Here is a 21957-nt window from a genome sequence, read left to right as displayed (position 1 = left end):
CTTCTTTTAATGTCATGCAAAGTTATCACTAAGCCTGCAACCAGTCGCTACCACTGCAGAAAAGGCTTAAGCATTATTTCAGTATTAACAGTATTTTCTCAGTCAAATTCTAGTCCCTAGAAAATAACTCTACTGTGCATACATTTATCAGCCTGATACCAGTCACTACTACTGCATTTAAGGCTGTACTTACATCATACGGGTAACAGCAGTATTTTCTTAGTCAATTCCATTCCCAGAAAATATTGTACTGCACATACCTCATTTGCGGGGGACCCCGCATGCTATTCCCATGTTCTGAAGTTACCCCACTCCTCAGAATGTCGAGAACAGCCAGTGGATCTTAGCTACGCCTGCTAAGATCATAGAAAACGCAGGCAGTTTCTTCTTCCAAATACTGCCTGAGATAGAAAAACAGCACACTCCGGTGCCATTTAAAATAAACTTTTGATTGAAGAATAATTAAGTAAAAACTCCAACTCCTCCCATGACCTCCTTCTTTGTTGAGGGTTGCAAGAGAATAACTGGGTATGACATGTGAGGGGAGGAGCTATATAGCAGCTCTGCTTGGGTGATCCTCTTGCAACTTCCTGTTGGGGAGGAGAATATATCCCATAAGTAATGGATGACCTGTGGACTGAACACACTTAACAAGAGAAATGTATACAATGACCTATATTCCTAAAATCTTACTTTATATAACTCTATAGCTGTACCTATTGTTTGACTTCCTCTAGGGGATCTTAACGTACACTTGTCCAAAATAACTGAGGTTTGTTTTATAATTTGCCTGGCCGCATAGAGGACATTGCCATGTTAGACCACTTTACAGTTAACTATATCTAAGTTATGTCAATGTTAATTGATATTATGTGATTGTTGCCCTTAAATATTGTATTGCTAACATAATATGCCTAATAACAATTTTGTTCATAGATGTACATTACTTTTCACTGTATGAGAGACTCTGTATGTGGCACTTTGTATGGACTTGTTTTTCTTTTCACCTCAATAAAAATATAAATTAAAATTTAACAAAAAAAAAAAAAAACAACAACAGACCGTTAAATCCATTAAATATTTAAGTAAAAACAAGCTTTACAAATAAAAAGTATTTTTAGTTAAGTGTACAAAATATTTCCATTGATAACAGTGTACAAAAAGGTTATACATTTTAAAAGTATTAGCTAATACTAAAAGGTGCTTAATATTTCCTTCATTAATAGTGTTAAAAATATCAACATAACTGACATGCGTCATATAAAGCAAACTTGTGGCCAGACCACTCACTTGTCCTCTGAAACCAACACAATTTTTGTCCAGGAATATATTTATATTTTAATCAGCTGTAGATAAAAACAGACAAATAAAAAGGAAATTATATTTTGGAGACATTATGCTAATAGGGTCCAAATTCCTTCTGAAAAGCAGCTATTATGGTAGTAACTTATATTTAAAATATCTCCTCAAAGTGTTTTTATTTCAAAAGAAAGGTTGTAGGAGCATTTAACTGCTTAGGAAGAAATATGAAGTAATTTTTTTCTTGCTACTAGGGGACATGCTAGAATACCATCTGCAATCAACAAATGTGTATTATCCCATGTCTTCGTACAGCAAATTACACGGTTGGGAAAAGGAATTTAGACAACTTTCAAAACAAACTGCAGAAACAGCAAGATATTCTGATTATACATTTATATACAAGACTTCAGGGTCACTTGCATACTATTTTTGTTAATGCTTTCGTACATATTTTTCTATTTAAAAAACAAAATAAAAAAAGAATGACTGAAGGATCTTATTTTCTTACATTTTTTTAACTTTTGTAAATTAATTTGTAATTGCAAATACTGGACATATTTAAGTATGATACAAGAATGATTAAAATGTTTAAGTATGTATAGTTAGAAAATGTTAGCAAATATGTGCTTGCAAAGGATAAAAATACCATCTTTAGTAACTCCACTGGCACACGATTAAGATTACCTGAGACTGTCAGTGCTTTAGATGTCCTAAAAACAGACACCATTAGCTCCTTATAGTATGTTCTGTAGAACGTTGGTTTATATTCTATATTCATGTAACCACTTTCAATAAAAAAGGGATTCATATGGATGTGCTTAACTTTTCATTTTTTCAATAGAAAAAAAATAGTAGTGGGCTAAATTTATAGTAATAATTTCCTAAAGTGAAATGAATTAACTGACAATTTATTCTAGCATTGATTTCTGCCTGAGTACCAGAAGCTTGGCACAGCGCTACTGTCCATTTGTAAATGTTAATATATAGATTATAAGGCATTCTCATTGTGCGCCCATATTAGCAATACTGGTTAGAGCCATTTCTGTCAGATCCCCAAGCGTTCTCTGAAGTCCCCTTGTCCTCCTCTTCAAAGCTGGCCAGGAGCGGTATGCGCCATGCAACTTATTAGTCATTAAATTGTGGTAATTCAAAATAGCTTCTTTTCTAAGAAAAAAATAAAGAGGGGAAAACGTATTAATATTAAATTGTATTTAACAGACGCTATTACTCCTAAGAGTAAATAAATGTACTTGGGTTAGAAGCACACTCCTGAGCTTACATCCTTGCTTTTCAACAAAGGTTAAGAGAATGAAGCAAGTTTGACAATAGAAATAAAACTAGAAAGTTGTTTGAAACTGTATACTCTGAATCATGAAAGAAAAGGTTTGAATTTATGTCTCTTTAACAAGAGTGACATGTTAAAGGGACAGTAGACCCAAAAATTACTATTACTTATTTAGATTAGTTCATTAAAGATCTTTACAGCCAACTGTAGCCCAATTTTCATCTAAATAAAACGACAGAAAAACATAATTTATGCTTACCTGATAAATTTATTTCTCTTGTAGTGTAGTCAGTCCACGGGTCATCCATTACTTATGGGATTATATCTCTTCCCCAACAGGAAGTTGCAAGAGGATCACCCAAGCAGATCTGCTATATAGCTCCTCCCCTCACATGTCATATCCAGTCATTCGACCGAAACAAGACGAGAAAGGAGAAACCATAGGGTGCAGTGGTGACTGGAGTTTAAATAAAATTTAGACCTGCCTTAAAAAGACAGGGCGGGCCGTGGACTGACTACACTACAAGAGAAATAAATTTATCAGGTAAGCATAAATTATGTTTTCTCGTGTTAAGTGTAGTCAATCCACGGGTCATCCATTACTTATGGGATACTAATACCAAAGCTAAAGTACACGGATGAAGGGAGGGACAAGGCAGGAACTTTAAACGGAGGGAACCACTGCCTGAAGTACCTTTCTCCCAAAAATAGCCTCCGAAGAAGCAAGTGTGTCAAATTTGTAAAACTTTGAAAAAAAGTGTGAAGTGAAGACCAAGTCGCAGCCTTGCAAATCTGTTCAACAGAAGCCTCATTCTTAAAGGCCCAGGTGGAAGCCACAGCTCTAGTAGAATGAGCTGTAATTCTTTCAGGAGGCTGCTGTCCAGCAGTCTCATAGGCTAAGCGTATTATGCTACGAAGCCAAAAAGAGAGAGAGGTAGCCGAAGCCTTTTGACCTCTCCTCTGTCCAGAGTAAACGACAAACAGGGAAGAAGTTTGACGAAAATCTTTAGTTGCCTGCAAATAGAACTTCAGGGCACGGACTACGTCCAGATTATGCAAAAGTCGTTCCTTCTTTGAAGAAGGGTTAGGACACAATGATGGAACAACAATCTCTTGATTGATATTCCTGTTAGAAACTACCTTAGGTAAGAACCCAGGTTTAGTACGCAGAACTACCTTGTCTGAATGAAAAATCAGATAAGGAGAATCACAATGTAAGGCAGATAACTCAGAGACTCTTCGAGCCGAGGAAATAGCAATCAAAAACAGAACTTTCCAAGATAAAAGTTTAATATCAATGGAATGAAGGGGTTCAAACGGAACGCCTTGCAGGACGTTAAGAACTAAGTTTAAGCTCCACGGCGGGGCAACAGTCTTAAACACAGGCTTAATCCTAGCCAAAGCCCGACAAAAAGCCTGAACGTCTGGAATTTCTGCCAGACGCTTGTGTAGAAGAATAGACAGAGCAGAAATCTGTCCTTTTAACGAACTAGCGGATAAGCCCTTTTCTAAACCCTCTTGTAGAAAAGACAATATCCTAGGAATCCTAACCTTACTCCATGAGTAACTCTTGGATTCGCACCAATACAAATATTTACGCCATATCTTATGGTAAATTCGTCTGGTAACAGGTTTCCTAGCCTGTATTAGGGTATCAATAACCGACTCCGAGAAGCCACGCTTTGATAGAATCAAGCGTTCAATCTCCATGCAGTCAGCCTCAGAGAAATTAGATTTGGATGGTTGAAAGGACCCTGAATTAGAAAGTCCTGCCTCATAGGCAGAGACCATGGTGGACAGGACGACATGTCCACTAGGTCTGCATACCAGGTCCTGCGTGGCCACGCAGGCGCTATCAGAATCACTGATGCTCTCTCCTGTTTGATCTTGGCAATCAGTCGAGGCAGCAGCGGAAACTGTGGAAACACATAAGCCATCTTGAAAACCCAAGGGGCTGCTAGAGCATCTATCAGCGCCGCTCCCGGGTCTCTGGACCTGGATCCGTAATGAGGAAGCTTGGCGTTCTGGCGAGACGCCATGAGATCCAGATCTGGTTTGCCCCAACGATGAATCAGTTGAGTGAAGACCTCCGGATGAAGTTCCCACTCCCCCGGATGAAAAGTCTGGCGACTTAGAAAATCCGCCTCCCAGTTCTCCACGCCTGGGATGTAGATTGCTGACAGGTGGCAAGAGTGAGACTCTGCCCAGTGAATTATCTTCGAGACTTCCAACATTGCTAGGGAACTCCTGGTTCCCCCTTGATGATTGATGTAAGCCACAGTCGTGATGTTGTCCAACTGAAATCTGATGAACCTCAGAGTTGCTAACTGAGGCCAAGCTAGAAGAGCATTGAATATTGCTCTTAACTCCAGAATATTTATTGGAAGGAGTTTCTCCTCCTGAGTCCATGATCCCTGAGCCTTCAGGGAATTCCAGACTGCGCCCCAACCTAGAAGGCTGGCGTCTGTTGTTACAATCATCCAATCTGGCCTGCGAAAGGTCATCCCCTTGGACAGGTGGGGCCGAGAAAGCCACCATAGAAGAGAATCTCTGGTCTCTTGGTCCAGATTTAGTAGAGGGGACAAATCTGAATAATCCCCATTCCACTGACTTAGCATGCACAATTGCAGCGGTCTGAGATTCAGTCGCGCAAATGGTACTATGTCCATTGCCGCTACCATTAAGCCGATTACTTCCATGCACTGAGCTACTGACGGGTGTGGAATGGAATGAAGGGCACGGCAAGCATTTAGAAGTTTTGATAACCTGGCCTCCGTCAGGTAAATTTTCATCTCTACAGAATCTATAAGAGTCCCTAGGAAGGGAACCCTTGTGAGTGGTAATAGAGAACTCTTTTCCACGTTCACCTTCCACCCATGCGACCTCAGAAATGCCAGAACTATCTCTGTATGAGACTTGGCAGTTTGAAAACTTGACGCTTGTATCAGAATGTCGTCTAGGTATGGAGCCACCGCTATGCCTCGCGGTCTTAGTACCGCCAGAAGTGAGCCCAGAACCTTTGTAAAGATTCTTGGAGCCGTAGCTAACCCGAAGGGAAGAGCTACAAACTGGTAATGCCTGTCTAGGAAGGCAAATCTTAGGTACCGATAATGATCCTTGTGAATCGGTATGTGAAGGTAGGCATCCTTTAAGTCCACAGTGGTCATGTACTGACCCTCTTGGATCAACACAGCATAGAAACGCCTCTTTCTTTATTTGGTTTGCTGATAACCTTGAAAGATGAAATCTCCCTTGTGGAGGAGAAGCTTTGAAGTCCAGAAGATATCCCTGAGATATGATCTCCAACGCCCAGGGATCCTGGACATCTCTTGCCCAAGCCTGGGCGAAGAGAGATAGTCTGCCCCCCACTAGATCCGTTTCCGGATAGGGGGCCCTCTCTTCATGCTGTCTTAGGGGCAGCAGCAGGTTTTCTGGCCTGCTTGCCCTTGTTCCAGGACTGGTTAGTTTTCCAGCCCTGTCTGTAACGAGCAACAGCTCCTTCCTGTTTTGGAGCGGAGGAAGTTGATGCTGCTCCTGCCTTGAGGTTACGAAAGGCACGAAAATTAGACTGTTTGGCCTTTGATTTGGCCCTGTCCTGAGGTAGAGCATGGCCCTTACCTCCCGTAATGTCAGCGATAATTTCTTTCAAGCCGGGCCCGAATAAGGTCTGCCCTTTGAAAGGAATATTAAGCAATTTAGATTTAGAAGTCACGTCAGCTGACCAAGATTTAAGCCATAGCGCTCTGCGCGCTTGGATGGCAAATCCGGAGTTCTTAGCCGTAAGTTTGGTTAAATGTACGACGGCATCAGAAACAAATGCGTTAGCTAGCTTAAGTGCTTTTAGCTTGTTCATAATTTCATCCAATGGAGCTGTGCAAATGGCCTCTTCCAGAGACTCAAACCAGAATGCCGCCGCAGCAGTGACAGGCGCAATGCATGCAAGGGGCTGTAAGATAAAACCTTGTTGAACAAACATTTTCTTAAGGTAACCTTCTAATTTTTTATCCATTGGATCTGAAAAACAACAACTATCCTCCACCGGGATAGTGGTATGCTTAGCTAAAGTAGAAACCGCTCCCTCCACCTTAGGGTCCGTCTGCCATAAGTCTCGTGTGGTGGGGTCTATAGGAAACATTTTTCTAAATATGGGAGGAGGGGAAAAAGGCACACCGGGTCTATCCCACTTCTTGCTAATAATCTCTGTAAGCCTTTTAGGTATAGGAAACGCGTCAGTACACACCGGTACCGCATAGTATCTATCCAACCTACATAATTTTTCTGGAATTGCAACCGTGTTACAATCATTCAGAGCCGCTAATACCTCCCCTAGCAATATGCGGAGGTTCTCAAGCTTAAATTTAAAATTAGAAATCTCTGAATCCAGTCTACCTGGATCAGATCCGTCACCCACAGAATGAAGCTCTCCGTCTTCATGTTCTGCAAATTGTGACGCAGTATCGGACATGGCTCTCACATCAGCGCGCTCTGTCCTTAACCCAGAGCTATCACGCTTGCCTCTTAATTCTGTCATAACAGTAGCCATGTCTTGCAAAGTGATTTGTAAGGGCCTCCCTGATTTACTTGGCGCCTCAAAATCACGCACCTCCTGAGCGGGAGGCGAAGGTACTGACACGTGAGGAGAGTTAGTCGGCATAACTTCCCCCTCGTTGTCTGGTGATAATTTCTTTGCATGTAAAGACTGACTTTTATTCAAAGTTACATCAATGCATTTAGTACACAATCTTCTATGGGGCTCCACATTGGCCTTCATACATAGTGAACAAACAGATTCATCTGTGTCAGACATGTTTAAACAGACTAGCAATGAGACTAGCAAGCTTGGAAAATACCTTTCAAATAAATTTACAAGCAATATAAAAAACGCTACTGTGCCTTTAAGAAGCACAAAAAGCTGTCACAGTTGAAATAACAATGAACCAAATTAGTTATAGCAACCAAATTTTCACAGTAAATATATTAAGTTAGCAAAGGATTGCACCCACCAGCAAATGGATGATTAACCCCTTAATACCCAAAAACGGATAACAATTTAATAATTAACGTTTTTATCACAGTCAACCACACTGTCACAGGTCTGAGGTGACTGATTACCTCCCTCAAAATGAATTTTAAAGACCCCTGAGCTCTCTAGAGACGTCCTGGATCATGGAGGATGAAGTAGGAAGATTGTGACTGAATTTTTACTGCTCAAAAAAGCGCTAAAACAGGCCCCTCCCACTCATATTACAACAGTGGGGAAGCTCAGTTAACTGTTTCTATGCAGAAACAAAAGTTAGCCATGTGGTAAAAATCATGCCCCAATAAGTTTTATCACCAAGTACCTCACAAAAAACGATTAACATGCCAGTAAACGTTTTGAACATACATTTTATAAGTTATTAAGTGTTATTAATAAGCTTTCTACCAGTTGCTTTTACTGCAGTTAAGGCTCACACATTACTTCAGTATTAACAGTATTTTCTGAGTCAAATTCCATTCCCTAGAAAAATACTTCAGTGTACACACACTCCTCAGCCTAATACCAGTCGCTACCACTGCATTTAAGGCTGTACTTACATTACATTGGTATCAGCAGTAATTTCTCAGTCAATTCCATTGCTTAGAAAAATAATTTACTGCACATACCTCATTTGCAGGGGGGCCCTGCATGCTATTCCCCTTTTCTGAAGTTACCTCACTCCTCAGAATGTGCGAGAACAGCCAGTGGATCTTAGTTACGTCTGCTAAGATCATAGAAAACGCAGGCAGATTCTTCTTCTAATGCTGCCTGAGAAACAAACAGCACACTCCGGTGCCATTTAAAATAACAAACTTTTGATTGAAGAAATAAACTAAGTTTAAAAACACCACAGACCTCTCACAACAACCTATCTTTAGTTAGCTTGCAAGAGAATGACTGGGTATGACATGTGAGGGGAGGAGCTATATAGCAGATCTGCTTGGGTGATCCTCTTGCAACTTCCTGTTGGGGAAGAGATATAATCCCATAAGTAATGGATGACCCGTGGACTGACTACACTTAACAAGAGAAATACACTTACTAGTTCTCATCTGGCCGTTTTCAAATGGCCGCCTGACCCCTCCATCTCTGATGTCTCCCAAAGCTTCCACTACAAGATCCTGTTGATCCTGCGCGTTCCTGTCTCCCGCATGCGCTGTTTTTGTTTAGTGAGACACCCATATGGCACCCCCCCTCACTATCTCCCCTCACTTCACTATCTCCCTCATTCATACCCGCAATCTCAGCTCTCAAGCTGTTCCTACCTGGTACTCACTGCCAATATGCCAAGTACTGTGTGTTACAGAGAATGAGAGGCAGTGAGTGCCGGGCAGTAACAGCTTATAGACCCAGTTATCGCTGTTACACGCGCAGACCCACATCACATCGCCGCCTGTCCGGCACTCACTGCCTCTCATTCCTCTGCAACACACAGCGCAAGGAGGTTGGTTAAAGAGTCTCACTTATAGGCAATCTGTACTCTGCTACTATGAAGTAAACAGTGAACTGCAAATGCTATACATCTTGCAATCTATTTGCCTTTTAAACTAATACTCCCAGGAAATTCATGTTTGAACACAATTCATACCTGCAGTTTCATTGCTCACAGGCTATTAGGGACCACCAATAGCTTTGTAGGTACAGACACACCTCCATAACTATGGCAACCTAAATATGTGTTTTTTTAAATCATAAATAAACTTTTTTTTTTTTTTTTTAGAATGAGCATAGGAAGCAGACTTGAATGCTCTGTCCTTTAAACAACAACCATGATATTTTGTCCCTTTGCGGCGCTTACTACAGCTCCGGCTGGTGGTGTGATCAATGCTATATGTTACAGAGAATGAGAGGCAGTGAGTGCGGGGCAGGAAAAGCTTGTAGACCCAGTTATCGCTGTTACACGCGCAGACCCACATCACATCGCCGCCTGCCCGGCACTCACTGCCTCTCATTCCACTGCAACACGCAGCGCACAGCATGGATCACACCACCAGCCGGAGCTGTAGTAAGCGCCGCAAAGGGACAAAATATCATGGTTGTTGTTTAAAGGACAGAGCATTCAAATCAGCTTCCTATGCTCATTCTAAACCCCCCACCTATTTAGGTTGCCATAGCTATGGAGGTGTGTCTGTACCTACAAAGCTATTGGTGGTCCCTAATAGCCTGTGAGCAATCAAACCGCAGGTATGAATTGTGTCCAAACATGAATTTCCTAGGAGTATTAGTTTAAAAAGCAAATAGATTGCAAGATGTATAGCATTTGCAGTTCACAGTTTACTTCATAGTAGCAGAGTACAGATTGCCTATAAGCGAGACTCTTTATCCAACCTCCTTGCGCTGTGTGTTACAGAGGAATGAGAGATAGTGAGTGCCGGGCAGGTGACGATGTGATGTGGGTCTGTGCGTGTAACAGCGATAACCGAGTCTACAAGCCGTTTCTGCCCGGCACTCACTGCCTCTCATTCTCTGTAACACACAGAGCACAGAACTTTGCATATTGGCAGTGAGTGCCGGGTAGGAACAGCTTGGGAGAAGAGATTGCGGCCGTGAGGATGAATGAGGGAGATAGTGAAGTGAGGGGAGATAGTTAGTGTGAGGGGGGTTGCCATAAGAGTGTCTCACTGAACTGAACAAAAACAGCGCATGCGGGAGACAGGAACGCGCAGGATCAACAGGATCCTGTAGTGGAAGCTTTGGGAGACGTCAGAGAAGGAGGGGTCGGGCGGCCATTTGAAAAGGGCTAGATGAGAACTAGTAAGTGTATTTTCTGGCAAAGTTTATTTAGATGAAAATTGGGATACAGTTGGTTGTAAAGATCATTAATGAACTAATCTAAATAAGTAAAAGTAATTTTTGGGTTGACTGTCCCTTTAAAAGGAATATTAAACCATGAGGAAAATAAATAATTGCAATATACATTGCCTCTCTTTTGCTATTACTATAAAATACATAAGAAAAAAACATAATTTATGTAAAAACTTACCTGATAAATTAATTTCTTTCATATTGGCAAGAGTCCATGAGCTAGTGACGTATGGGATATACAATCCTACCAGGAGGGGCAAAGTTCCCCAAACCTCAAAATGCCTATAAATACACCTCCCACCTTACCCACAACTCAGTTTAACAAATAGCCAAGAAGTGAGGTGATAAAAACAAGGAGTAAAAAAGCATACAAAAAGAGGAACTGGAAATATAATTGTGCTTTTATACAAAAAATCATAACCACCATAAAAAGGGTGGGCCTCATGGACTCTTGCCAATATAAATGAATTTATCAGGTAAGTTCTTACATAAATGATGTTTTCTTTCATGTAATCATGAGCTAGTGACGTATGGGATAGAAATACCCAAGATATGGAAGTCCACTAGAGAGGGAGGGATAAAATAACAGCTATTTCCGCTGAGAAAATTAAATCCAAACAAAAAAATAAGTCTCTCATAAATTTCTCAAATTTTCAAGAAAAAAAAACAAATCATAAGCAGAAGAATCAAACAGACAGCTGCCTGAAGAACTTTTCTACCAAAGACTGCTTCTGAAGAAGCAAATACATCAAAATGGTAAAATGTAGTAAATGTATGCAAAGAAGACCAAGTTGCTTCTATGCAAATCTGATAAACTGAAGCTTCATTCTTAAAAGCCCCAAGAAGTGGTGACTGATCTAGTAGAATGAGCCATAATTCTCTGAGGTGGAGACTGTCTCGCCTCCTAATAAGCCTTGTGAATCAAAAGCTTTAACCAAGATGCCAAAGAAATGGCAGAAGCTTTCTGACCTTTCCTGGAACCAGAAAAAACAAATAAATAGACTAGAAGTCTTTCTGAAATCCTTAGTAGCTTCGATATAGTATTTCAAAGCTCTTACAACATCTAAAGAATGTAAAGATCTTTTAAGAACATTCTTATGATAATGACACAAAGAAGGAACAACAATTTTCCTACTAATGTTGCTAGAATTTTCAACTTTAGGAATAAATTTAAACGAAGTCCGCAATACAGCTTTATCCTTATGGAAAATCAGAAAAGGAGACTTGCAAGAGAGCAGGCAATTCAGAAACTCTTCTAGCAGAAGAGATGGCCAAAAAGAACAACACTTTCCAAGAAAGTAGTTTAATATAAAAAACATGGATAGGCTCAAAAGGAGGAGCCTGTAAAGCCTTTAAAGCCAGATTAAGACTCCAAGGAGGAGAGATTGATTTAATAACAGGCTTGATACGAACAAAAGCCTGAACAAAACAGTGAACATCAGGAAGTTTAGCAATCTTTCTATGAAATAAAACAGAAAGAGCAGATATTTGTCCCTTCAAAATACTTGCAGACAAACCTTTATCCAAACCATCCTGAAGAAACTATAAAATTCTAGGAATTCTAAAAGAATGCCAAGAGATTTTATGAGAAGAACACCATGAAATATAGGCTTTCCAACCCCCCCCCCCCGAGAAAAAAATCTTCCTTGAAACAGACTCACGAGTCAGAGAAACCTCTATGACTAAGCACTAAGCGTTCAATTTCCATAACTTCAAAATCTAGCGATTTGAGATCCTGATGGAAAAACAGCCCTTAGGCCCTTGCCTTAAAGGAAGTGGCCACGGTTGGCAACTGGACATTTGGACAAGATCCGCAAACCAAAACCTGTGAGGCCATGCTGGTGCTAACAGAAACACATGCGATTGTTCCATTACAATCTTGGAGATCACCTTTGGAAGAAGAGCTAGAGGCGGAAAAATATAAGCAGGTTGGTAAAACCAAGGAACTGCTAACGCATCCACCATCTCCGCCTGAGGATCCCTGGACCTGGAAGCTTTTTGTTTAGATGGGAAGCCATCAGATCTATTTCGGGAAGACCCCACATCTGTACAATCTGACAAAATACATCTGGATGGAGAGACCACTCCCCTGGATGTAAAGGCTGGGATATGTATCGCAGAAATTAGACATGAGTCGGATTCCGCCCAAGAAAGTATCAGAGATACTTTTTGTCATCGCTAAAGGACTGCGACTCCCACCCTGATGATTGACATATGCCACAGTTGTGATATTGTCTGTCTGAAAACGAATGAAATATTCTCTCTTTAATAGAGGCCATGCCTGAAGAGCCCTGAAAATAGCACGGAGCTCTAAAACATTGATTGGTAACCTTGCCTCTTGAGGATTCCAAACTCCTTGTGCTGTCAGAAACCCCCAGACAGCTCCCCAACCTGTGAGACTTGCATCTGTTGAAATCACAGTCCTGGAAGGACGAACAAAAGAGGCTCCTTGAATAATCCGGATGATGGTCTAACCACCAAGTCAGAGTGAGTAGAATGCTGGGATTTAAGAATATCAATTGCGATATCCGAGTATAATCCCTGCAACATTGATTCAGCATGCAAAGCTGCAGAGGTCTCATATGAAAATGAGCAAAGGGGATCGCGTCCGATGCTGCAGTCATGAGACCTAAAACTTCCATGCACATAGCCACTGAAGAGAATGATCGAGACTGAAGGTTTAGACAGGTTGAAGCTAGGGTTGCACCGATACCGATACTAGTATCGGTGCCGATACCAAGTATTTGTATGAGTACTTGTACTCATGCAAATGCACCGATTATTGAAACCGATACCTCCAATTCCTACCCATATGCCATCTTGTGGCGTTTTTCAAACTGTATTTCATTTTAAGCTGGAGTGGAGACTTAACTAAAAATTGTTCACTTCTGTTCTGCCAATACAAATTGCTGTTAAGTGCTTTAAAAGCTGCTACTTTACAGCTGGAAGCCTCTCATCTTGCACAATTATGCTCAAAATATACTGTACTCTGAGGAACACCCTTAGCCAGGGCTGGACTGGGAATAAAAAGCAGCCCTGGAAAAATATGAAGACCAGCCATATTTTCTGTTGAGTCAGTAGAATACAAATGACCCATTTTTCTCAAAGGGGATTACTGGGATACTATTTCCCCAATATTAATTTTCAGAATTAAATTATATTACTTTGTATTAAATACAAATGTCAGATTTATCAGTTATATAGGCACCCTACAACCCAATTGCATCCAGTAATCGCCCCTTTAAATTGTAGCTTTCCAGCCCCAGCTGCTGCAGCTGTTATTTATTGTTGTTGTTAATATATTTTATTCTAATAATTTTATTTATAAACATGTTCTGTGAACTTTGTGACAACAAGCACATAAAACCGTTTTATTATTTCAAAATGTCTTTTAAGATACAGTTCATAATTCTAAAGAAGTGATCTTAAATCATTAGTCTGTACTGTGCTTGGTACTGTTATGACATAAAAAAAGTATCGGTAATTGGTATCGGTGAGTATTTGAAAAAAAGTTTTGGTACTTGGTCTTAAAAAAATGGTATCGGTGCAATCCTAGTTGAAACCAACTTCAAACGTCTCTTGTCTGTTAGAGACAGAGTCATGGATACTGAATCCATCTGGAAACCTAAAAAGGTAACCCTTGAATGAGGAATCAAGAAACTCTTTGGTAAATTGATCCTCCAACCATGTCTTTGAAGAAACAACACAAGTTGATTTGTGTGAGATTCTGCTAAATGTAAAGATTGAGCCAGTACCAAGATATCGTCCAAATAAGGAAACACTGCAATAACCTGCTCTATAATTACAGATAGAAGGGCACCGAGAACCTTCGAAAAGATCCTTGGAGCTGTTGCTAGGCCAAATGGAAGAGCAACAAATTGGTAATGCTTGTCTAGAATAGAGAATCTCAGAAACTGATAGTGGTCTGTATGAATCAGAATGTGAAGATATGCATCCTGTAAGTCTATTGCTAAACAAAAGGCAAAATAGTTCTTATAGTCACCATCTTGAAAGTTGGGACCCTTACAAATTGATTCAAAAACTTCAGATCCAGAACTGATCTGAATTAATTTTACTTCTACATGACAATGAATAGATTTGAATAAAAACCCAGACCCTGTTCCAGAAGTGGAACTGGTACAATCACTCCTGAAAGCTCCAGATCTGAAAAACACTTCAGAAATGCCTTAGCTTTCACAGGATTTGTTGGAACGTGAGAGAGAAAATATTTTCTTACAGGAGGTCTTATTCTGAAACCTATTCTATACCCCTGAGAGACAATATTCTGAATCCAATGATTCTGAACGGAACCTGCCCAAACGTATTGAAATAATTTCAGTAGAACTGGATTGAGGGCCGCACCTTCTTGCAGTCTTGGGGGCTGGCTTTGGTTTCTTATAAGGCTTGGATTTATTCCAACTCGAAGATGGCTTCCAATTGGAGCCAGAGTCCTTAGGGGAAGGTGGCGAAAGGAACGAAACCGATTAGACGCTTTAGATTTACCCTTAGACTTTATCTTGAGGCAAAAAAAAAACCTTCCCCCCAGTAATAGTGGAAATAATAGAATCCAACTGGGAACCAAACACATTATTACCCTGGAATGATAAAGATACTAACCTAGATTTAGATACCATGTTAGCATTCCATTATTTGAGCCATAAAAGCTCTTCTAGCTAAAATAGCCAAAGACATAGATTTAACATAAATCTTGATATCAAAAATAGCATCACAGATAAAATCATTAGCATGTTGAAGCAAACGAAGAATGCTATGCAAATCAGAATCTTTTTCCCGTTGTACTAAGCTATCCAACCAAAAAGTTGATGCAGCTGCAACATCAGCCATAGAAATGGCAGGTCTGAGAATATAGCCAGAATTTAAATAAGCCTTCCTTAGATAAGATTCAATATTCCTATCTAAAGGATCCTTAAAAGAGGTACTATCTTCCATACGAATAGTAGCATGCTTAGCAAGAGTAGAAATAGCCCCATCAACCTTAGGGACTTTTTCCCAAAGCTCTAACTTAGCCACTGGCAAAGGATACAACTTTTTAAACCTTGAAGAAGGAACAAACGAAGTACCAGGCTTAGACCATTCCTTAGTAATCAGATCAGAAATAGCATCAGGAACAGGGAAAACCTCATGAGTATTCACAGGAGGTTTATAGACAGAATTTAAACATTTACTGGATTTATTATCAAGAGGACCAAACTCCTCAATATCCAAAGTTATTAACACTTCTTTTAACAAAGAACAAATATACTCAATCTTAAAAAGATAAGTTGATTTATCAGTGTCAATGTCTGAAGTAGGATCTTCTGAATCAGAGAAATCCTCATCAGAGGTGGATATGTCAGTAATTACAAATTTCATCAGTATTATGAAAAGTTTTAAAAGACCTTTTACGTTTATTTGAAGGCGGAATAGCAGCCATAGCCTTCTGTATCACATAAGCAATATCATTTTTCATATCAACAGGGATATTATGTACATTAGATGTTGAGGGAGCAACAGATACTGTACTAGCACTAATAGAAACTTTTTCTGCATGCAAAAGCTTATCATGACAACTGTTACATACTACAGCTGGAGATCGCCACTAGCTTACAACAGATACACTTAGCTTTGGTAGAACTGTGTTCAGGCAGCATGGTTCCTACAGCAGCTTTTGACACAGGATCAGATTGAGACATTTAAACAAAAATATCTTATTTCCACATATAGCAGTTTCAGGAATGGGAAAAAATGAAAATGCTAAAATTGCCAAAAACAAATAGCATAGCCCTCTGAGCATAAAGAAGGCAAGGAGCATATAGGAAGTGGGGTAAATAAATAACAGCATTTTGCGCCCTCGCAAGCCTAATTTGCCTGCAAGTTTTAAGACAAAAACATGTCAACTTGGAAAAAAGACTATACCCCAGGTAAGACAAAACTTCCTAAAACATGATTCCCCTATTGAAACTGCCAGACTGCAAAGGGAAATACACATAGACCTGACGCATGGCAAATATAAGTACAATACATATATTTAGAACTCTATATAAATACATAAAGCGCCAACCATAGCTGAGAGTGTCTTAAATAATGATACATACTTACCGAAAGTCACCCATCCACATATAGTAGATAGCCAAACCAGTACTGAAAACTATCAGCAGAGGTAATGGTATGTAATAGTATATTGTCGATCTGAAAAGGGAGGTAGGAGATGAATCCCTACGACCGATAACGGAGAACCCTTGAAAAGATTTTCCGTGAGAAAAACCATAAAAAAAAAAAAATCAATAGGCGATACTCTCTTTATATCCCTCTGACAAACACTGTACTCTGAGAGGAATTGGGCTTCAGAATGCTTAGAAGTGCTTATCATAGAAGAAATCATAAAAATCAAGCACAAAGTTTGTAAAACTGAGTTGTGGGTGTGATGGGAGGTGTATTTACAGGCATTTTGAGGTTTGGGAAACTTTGCCCCTCCTGGTAGGATTGTATATCCCATACGTCACTAGCTCATGGACTCTTGCCAATTACATGCAAGAAATGTTCTAATCCTACACTTCCTAGAGAGGCTGGAGGTCAAATTCTGACATTGATATTTAGCCAAGTATTGTATCCAAGTGATTGCTTAGAGAAGTGCCAAGTCGTGCACTGAAATTCAGAATTTTCAAGTAATTTATTAGTGATTTGTACAAAATGACAGATATATAAACTCAATTTTAAAAAGCGAAATACATGTACAAAACCAGCTGTTCAAACTGCTTGGGATTGGAAAAGGTTTGGATTTCTGAATATTTGTATAAATGGGACAGCTTGAAGAAGGAATGGAACCAAGTGTAAAGAGCAATATCTTATGCCATTTAGGCAATATTTATATGTCATAATACAGCTTCTACTGTACGTGCAACCTAAAGGTAGTTTTATATAGTTTTGTATACATAATACTAACATACACACACATTATATATAATTTCAGAATATTTTTTTTATTTTGGATTTGGGGATTTGTAGCTGTAGCAGTTTTAAAGGCCTAAAACCCAAAAGGTTAAGCATATTTTTCTATGTTTTATATAAAGAATACTTACAGCAAAACAGATTTTAGAAAGAGTTTGGTTTGTTTCCTTTGCTAATTTAGTAAAATGATCACAGATAACTTTGTCAGGATCTATTCCTTAAGCAATCTATTTTTTTTAAAGGGACAGTATACACTACATTTTTATTTGCATCAATGTTTTGTAGATGATCCATTTATATAGCCCATAAAGTTTTATTTGTTTTTTTAAAATGTATAGTTTTGCTTATTTTTAAATAACATTGCTCTGATTGTCAGACTCCTAACCAAGCCCCAAAGTTTAATGAGAATACTGTCAGCTACCTTCTCCAGCTTGCTCCTGTTTGTGTAAAGGGTCTTTTCATATGCAAAAGAAGGGGGAGGGGGGGGTGTCTTATTTCCCACTTGCAGTGGGATTTCCAGCTACCTTTTCAACAGAGAAACTGAAAGCTTCTAAGTTTTTAAACAGTTTTATACTGGATTTTTATATCAGTGTCTGTGCATCTTATTCTTTATAGTAGTGTCAATTACATGCAGTTATATGAAAATGAGTGTATACTGTCCCTTTAAGAACCGAAAGAAGCAAAGTTATAGTTTTGTATTCACAAAGGCATCAGTACAAAAATCTAAGTAGTAAATATATCTGGTATACTGCCAGACAAGACTACCGCTCCTATGTGACAGCATTAAAAATTATGTGCACCATAAATTAATACAAGGACCCATATAAAGAGTGCAAAGCGTAAAAAGCACAGAATATCTTAAGAACAAGTCAAGTATTGTCATGAAAAGAATGCATTAAGTTATACACAAATAGAACATGAAGATTACACAGAGATTACAGCACAGCAGTGGCAAAGAATATGCACTGAAGAGAGCGATAACTGGGAAAGACGCCAGAGAGGAAGAATATGTTATAAAGGAAAGCAGTCAATTCCATTAAATCTTTTTTTTTTTTACAGCAGAATTGTATATCCACAAAAGCACAATAAAAAGACAATGCAATAGCGTTTAGACTAAATTTCAAATTATCAGTAGATTTTTTTTTTCTGAGATCCCTGCCTCACGAGACAGCCATCAGCCAATTACAGACTCTTACATATACACTGTGAACTCATGCACATCAGAAGATGGTGCCTCAAAAAGTGTGCATATGAAAAGACTGAAAACAAGTTGATAATAGAATTAAAATTTGAGGTTTTTTTTGCTTTAAACTGCATAATTTGAATAATGAAAGTTTAATATTGACGTTAGTATCCCTTTAAACTAGTGGAAGCACTAAGGGAGCGCATCTACAAGACCAATGAAGAATAAAATACAAAATTGCTGGTTTGCTGCAGGTAAAAGGAGAACTTTTTTTTGTATTATTCTGATGGACGTGCTCTTTGACCTTTTAGTATGTTAAGTTGGTAACTTTTATAAGTTAAAATAGAGAATTCATTAGTTTAGCCATGGAACCAAAGAATGGTAATGGAGCACCAAGCACAAAAGCGGAATACAAATGAACAGAGCCTTAGATAAGTGGTTCGGATTAACAATATGTTAAAGGGACAGTCTAGTCAAAAATAAACTTTCATGATTCAGATAGGGCATGCAATTTTAAACAACTTCCAATTTACTTTTATCATCAATTTTGCTTTGTTCTCTTAGTATTTTTAGTTGAAAACTAAACCTAGGTAGGCTCATATATGCTAATTACTTAGCCCTTGAAGGCCGTCTCTTATCTGAATTCATCACAATGGGCTTTAGTTCATGTGTGCCATATAGATAACATTGTGCTCACCCCCGTGGAGTTACCTAGGAGTCAGCACTGATTGATTCAAATACAAGTCTGTGAAAAGAATTGAAATAAGGGGGCAGTCTGCAGAGGCTTAGATACAAGGTAATCACAGAGGTAAAAAGTGTATTAATATAACTGTGTTGGTTATGCAAAACTGGGGAATAGGTTATAAGGGGATTATCTTTTTAAACAATACACATTCTGTTGTAGACTGTCCATTTAAGTACAATTAAATTACATATCTGATCAACAGAAGCCTCGTTCTTGAAGGCCCATGTGGAAGCCACAGCCCTAGTGGAGTGAGCTGTGATTCTTTCAGGAGGCTGCCGTCCGGCAGTCTCGTAAGCCAATCGGATGATGCTTTTAAGCCAAAAGGAAAGAGGTAGAAGTCGCTTTTTGACCTCTCCTTTTACCAGAATAGACGACAAACAGAGAAGATGTTTGTCTGAAATCTTTTGTAGCTTCTAAATAGAATTTTAGAGCACGGACTACGTCCAAATTGTGTAACAAACGTTCCTTCTTTGAAACTGGATTCGGACACAAAGAAGGTACAACTATCTCCTGGTTAATATTTTTGTTAGAAACAACCTTTGGAAGAAAACCAGGCTTAGTACGCAAAACAACCTTATCTGCATGGAACACCAGATAGGGCGGAGAACACTGCAGAGCAGATAACTCTGAAACTCTTCTAGCAGAAGAAATAGCAACCAAAAACAAAACTTTCCAAGATAACAACTTAATATCTATGGAATGTAGAGGTTCAAACGGAACCCCTTGAAGAACTGAAATAACTAAATTTAAACTTCAGGGAGGAGTCAAAGGTCTGTAAACAGGCTTGATCCTAACCAGAGCCTGAACAAATGCTTGAACATCTGGCATAGCTGCCAGTCGTTTGTGTAGTAACACAGATAAAGCAGAAATCTGTCCCTTTAGAGAACTCGCAGATAATCCTTTATCCAAACCTTCTTGCAGAAAGGAAAGAATCTTAGGAATTTTTATCTTATTCCAAGGGAATCCCTTGGATTCACACCAGCAGATATATCTTTTCCATATTTTATGTTAAATCTTTCTAGTTACCGGTTTTCTGGCCTGAACCAGAGTATCAATCACAGAATCTGAAAACCCACGCTTTGATAGAATCAAGCGTTCAATCTCCAAGCCGTCAGCTGGAGGGAGACCAGATTTGGATGTTCGAATGGAAACTGAACAAGAAGGTCCTGTCTCAAAGGTAGCTTCCATGGTGGAACCGATGACATTCACCAGGTCTGCATACCAAGTCCTGCGTGGCCACGCAGGGGCTATCAAGATCACCGAGGCCCTCTCCTGTTTGATCCTGGCTACCAGCCTGGGAATGAGAGGAAACGGTGGAAACACATAAGCTAGGTTGAAGATCCAAGGCGCCACTAGTGCATCCACTAGAGTCGCCTTGGGATCCCTGGATCTGGACCCGTAGCAAGGAACCTTGAAGTTCTGACGAGACGCCATCAGATCCATGTCTGGAATGCCCCATAATTGAGTCAATTGGGCAAAAATCTCCGGGTGGAGTTCCCACTCCCCCGGATGCAATGTCTGACGACTCAGATAATCAGCTTCCCAGTTTTCCACACCTGGAATGTGGATCGCAGATGGATGGCAGGAGTGATTCTCCGCCCATTGTATTATTTTGGTTACTTTCATCGCCAGGGAACTCCTTGTTCCCCCCTGATGATTGATATACGCAACAGTCGTCATGTTGTCTGATTGGAATCTTATGAATCTGGCCTTTGCAAGCTGAGGCCAAGCCCTGAGAGCATTGAATTTCGCTCTTAGTTCCAGAATGTTTATCGGGAGAACAGACTCTTCTCGAGACCATAGTCCCTGAGCTTTCAGGGATTCCCAGACCGCACCCCAGCCCACTAGACTGGCGTCGGTCGTGACAATGACCCACTCTGGTCTGCGGAAGCTCATTCCCTGGGATAGGTGGTCCAGGGATATCCACCAACGGAGTGAATCTCTGGTCTTCTGATCTACTTGAATCACTGGAGACAAGTTTGTATAGTCCCCATTCCACTGTTTCAGCATGCACAGTTGTAATGGTCTTAGATGAATTCGCGCAAAAGGAACTATGTCCATTGCTGCAACCATCAACCCTACTACTTCCATGCACTGAGCTATGGAAGGTCGTGGAACAGAATGAAGAACTTGACAAGCGCTTAGAAGTTTTGACTTTCTGACATCTGTCAGAAAGATCCTCATTTCTAAGGAATCTATTATTGTTCCCAAGAAGGGAACTCTTGTTGACGGAGACAGAGAACTTTTTTCTATGTTCACCTTCCATCCGTGAGATCTGAGAAAGGCCAGGACGATGTCTGTATGAGCCTTTGATCTTGAAAGGGACGACGCTTGTATTAGAATGTCGTCCAAGTATGGTACTACTGCAATGCCCCTCGGTCTTAGAACCGCTAGAAGGGACCCGAGTACCTTTGTGAAAATCCTTGGAGCAGTGGCTAATCCGAATGGGAGGGCCACAAACTGGTAATGTTTGTCCAGAAAGGCGAACCTTAGGAACTGATGATGTTCTTTGTGGATAGGAATATGTAGGTACGCATCCTTTAGATCCACGGTAGTCATAAATTGACCTTCCTGGATAGAGGGTAGAATCGTTCGAATGGTTTCCATTTTGAACGATGGTACCCTGAGAAATTTGTTTAGGATCTTTAAATCCAGAATTGGTCTGAAGG

At 39.9% G+C, this 21957-nt stretch overlaps 1 protein-coding gene across 2 annotated transcripts in view; it reads right to left on the bottom strand.

The window, feature by feature from the left end:
• Nucleotides 1-1064: 1064 nt before the first annotated feature.
• Nucleotides 1065-21957, bottom strand: part of PIMREG (PICALM interacting mitotic regulator) — a 96369-nt gene continuing 75476 nt past the window's right edge. The window contains exon 5 of one of the 2 annotated variants that reach the window (XM_053704604.1): nucleotides 1065-2466. In XM_053704604.1, coding sequence (XP_053560579.1) covers nucleotides 2304-2466 — 163 coding nt within the window. In that variant the 3' untranslated portion in view covers nucleotides 1065-2303. The remainder of the gene's footprint in view (nucleotides 2467-21957) is intronic. The other variant, XM_053704605.1, reaches the window with a different exon arrangement.

The sequence above is a fragment of the Bombina bombina genome, chromosome 3 (genome assembly GCF_027579735.1).
Source record: "Bombina bombina isolate aBomBom1 chromosome 3, aBomBom1.pri, whole genome shotgun sequence".
In the NCBI taxonomy this organism is placed as follows: domain Eukaryota; kingdom Metazoa; phylum Chordata; class Amphibia; order Anura; family Bombinatoridae; genus Bombina; species Bombina bombina.
This window is presented reverse-complemented; position numbering and strand designations above follow the sequence as displayed.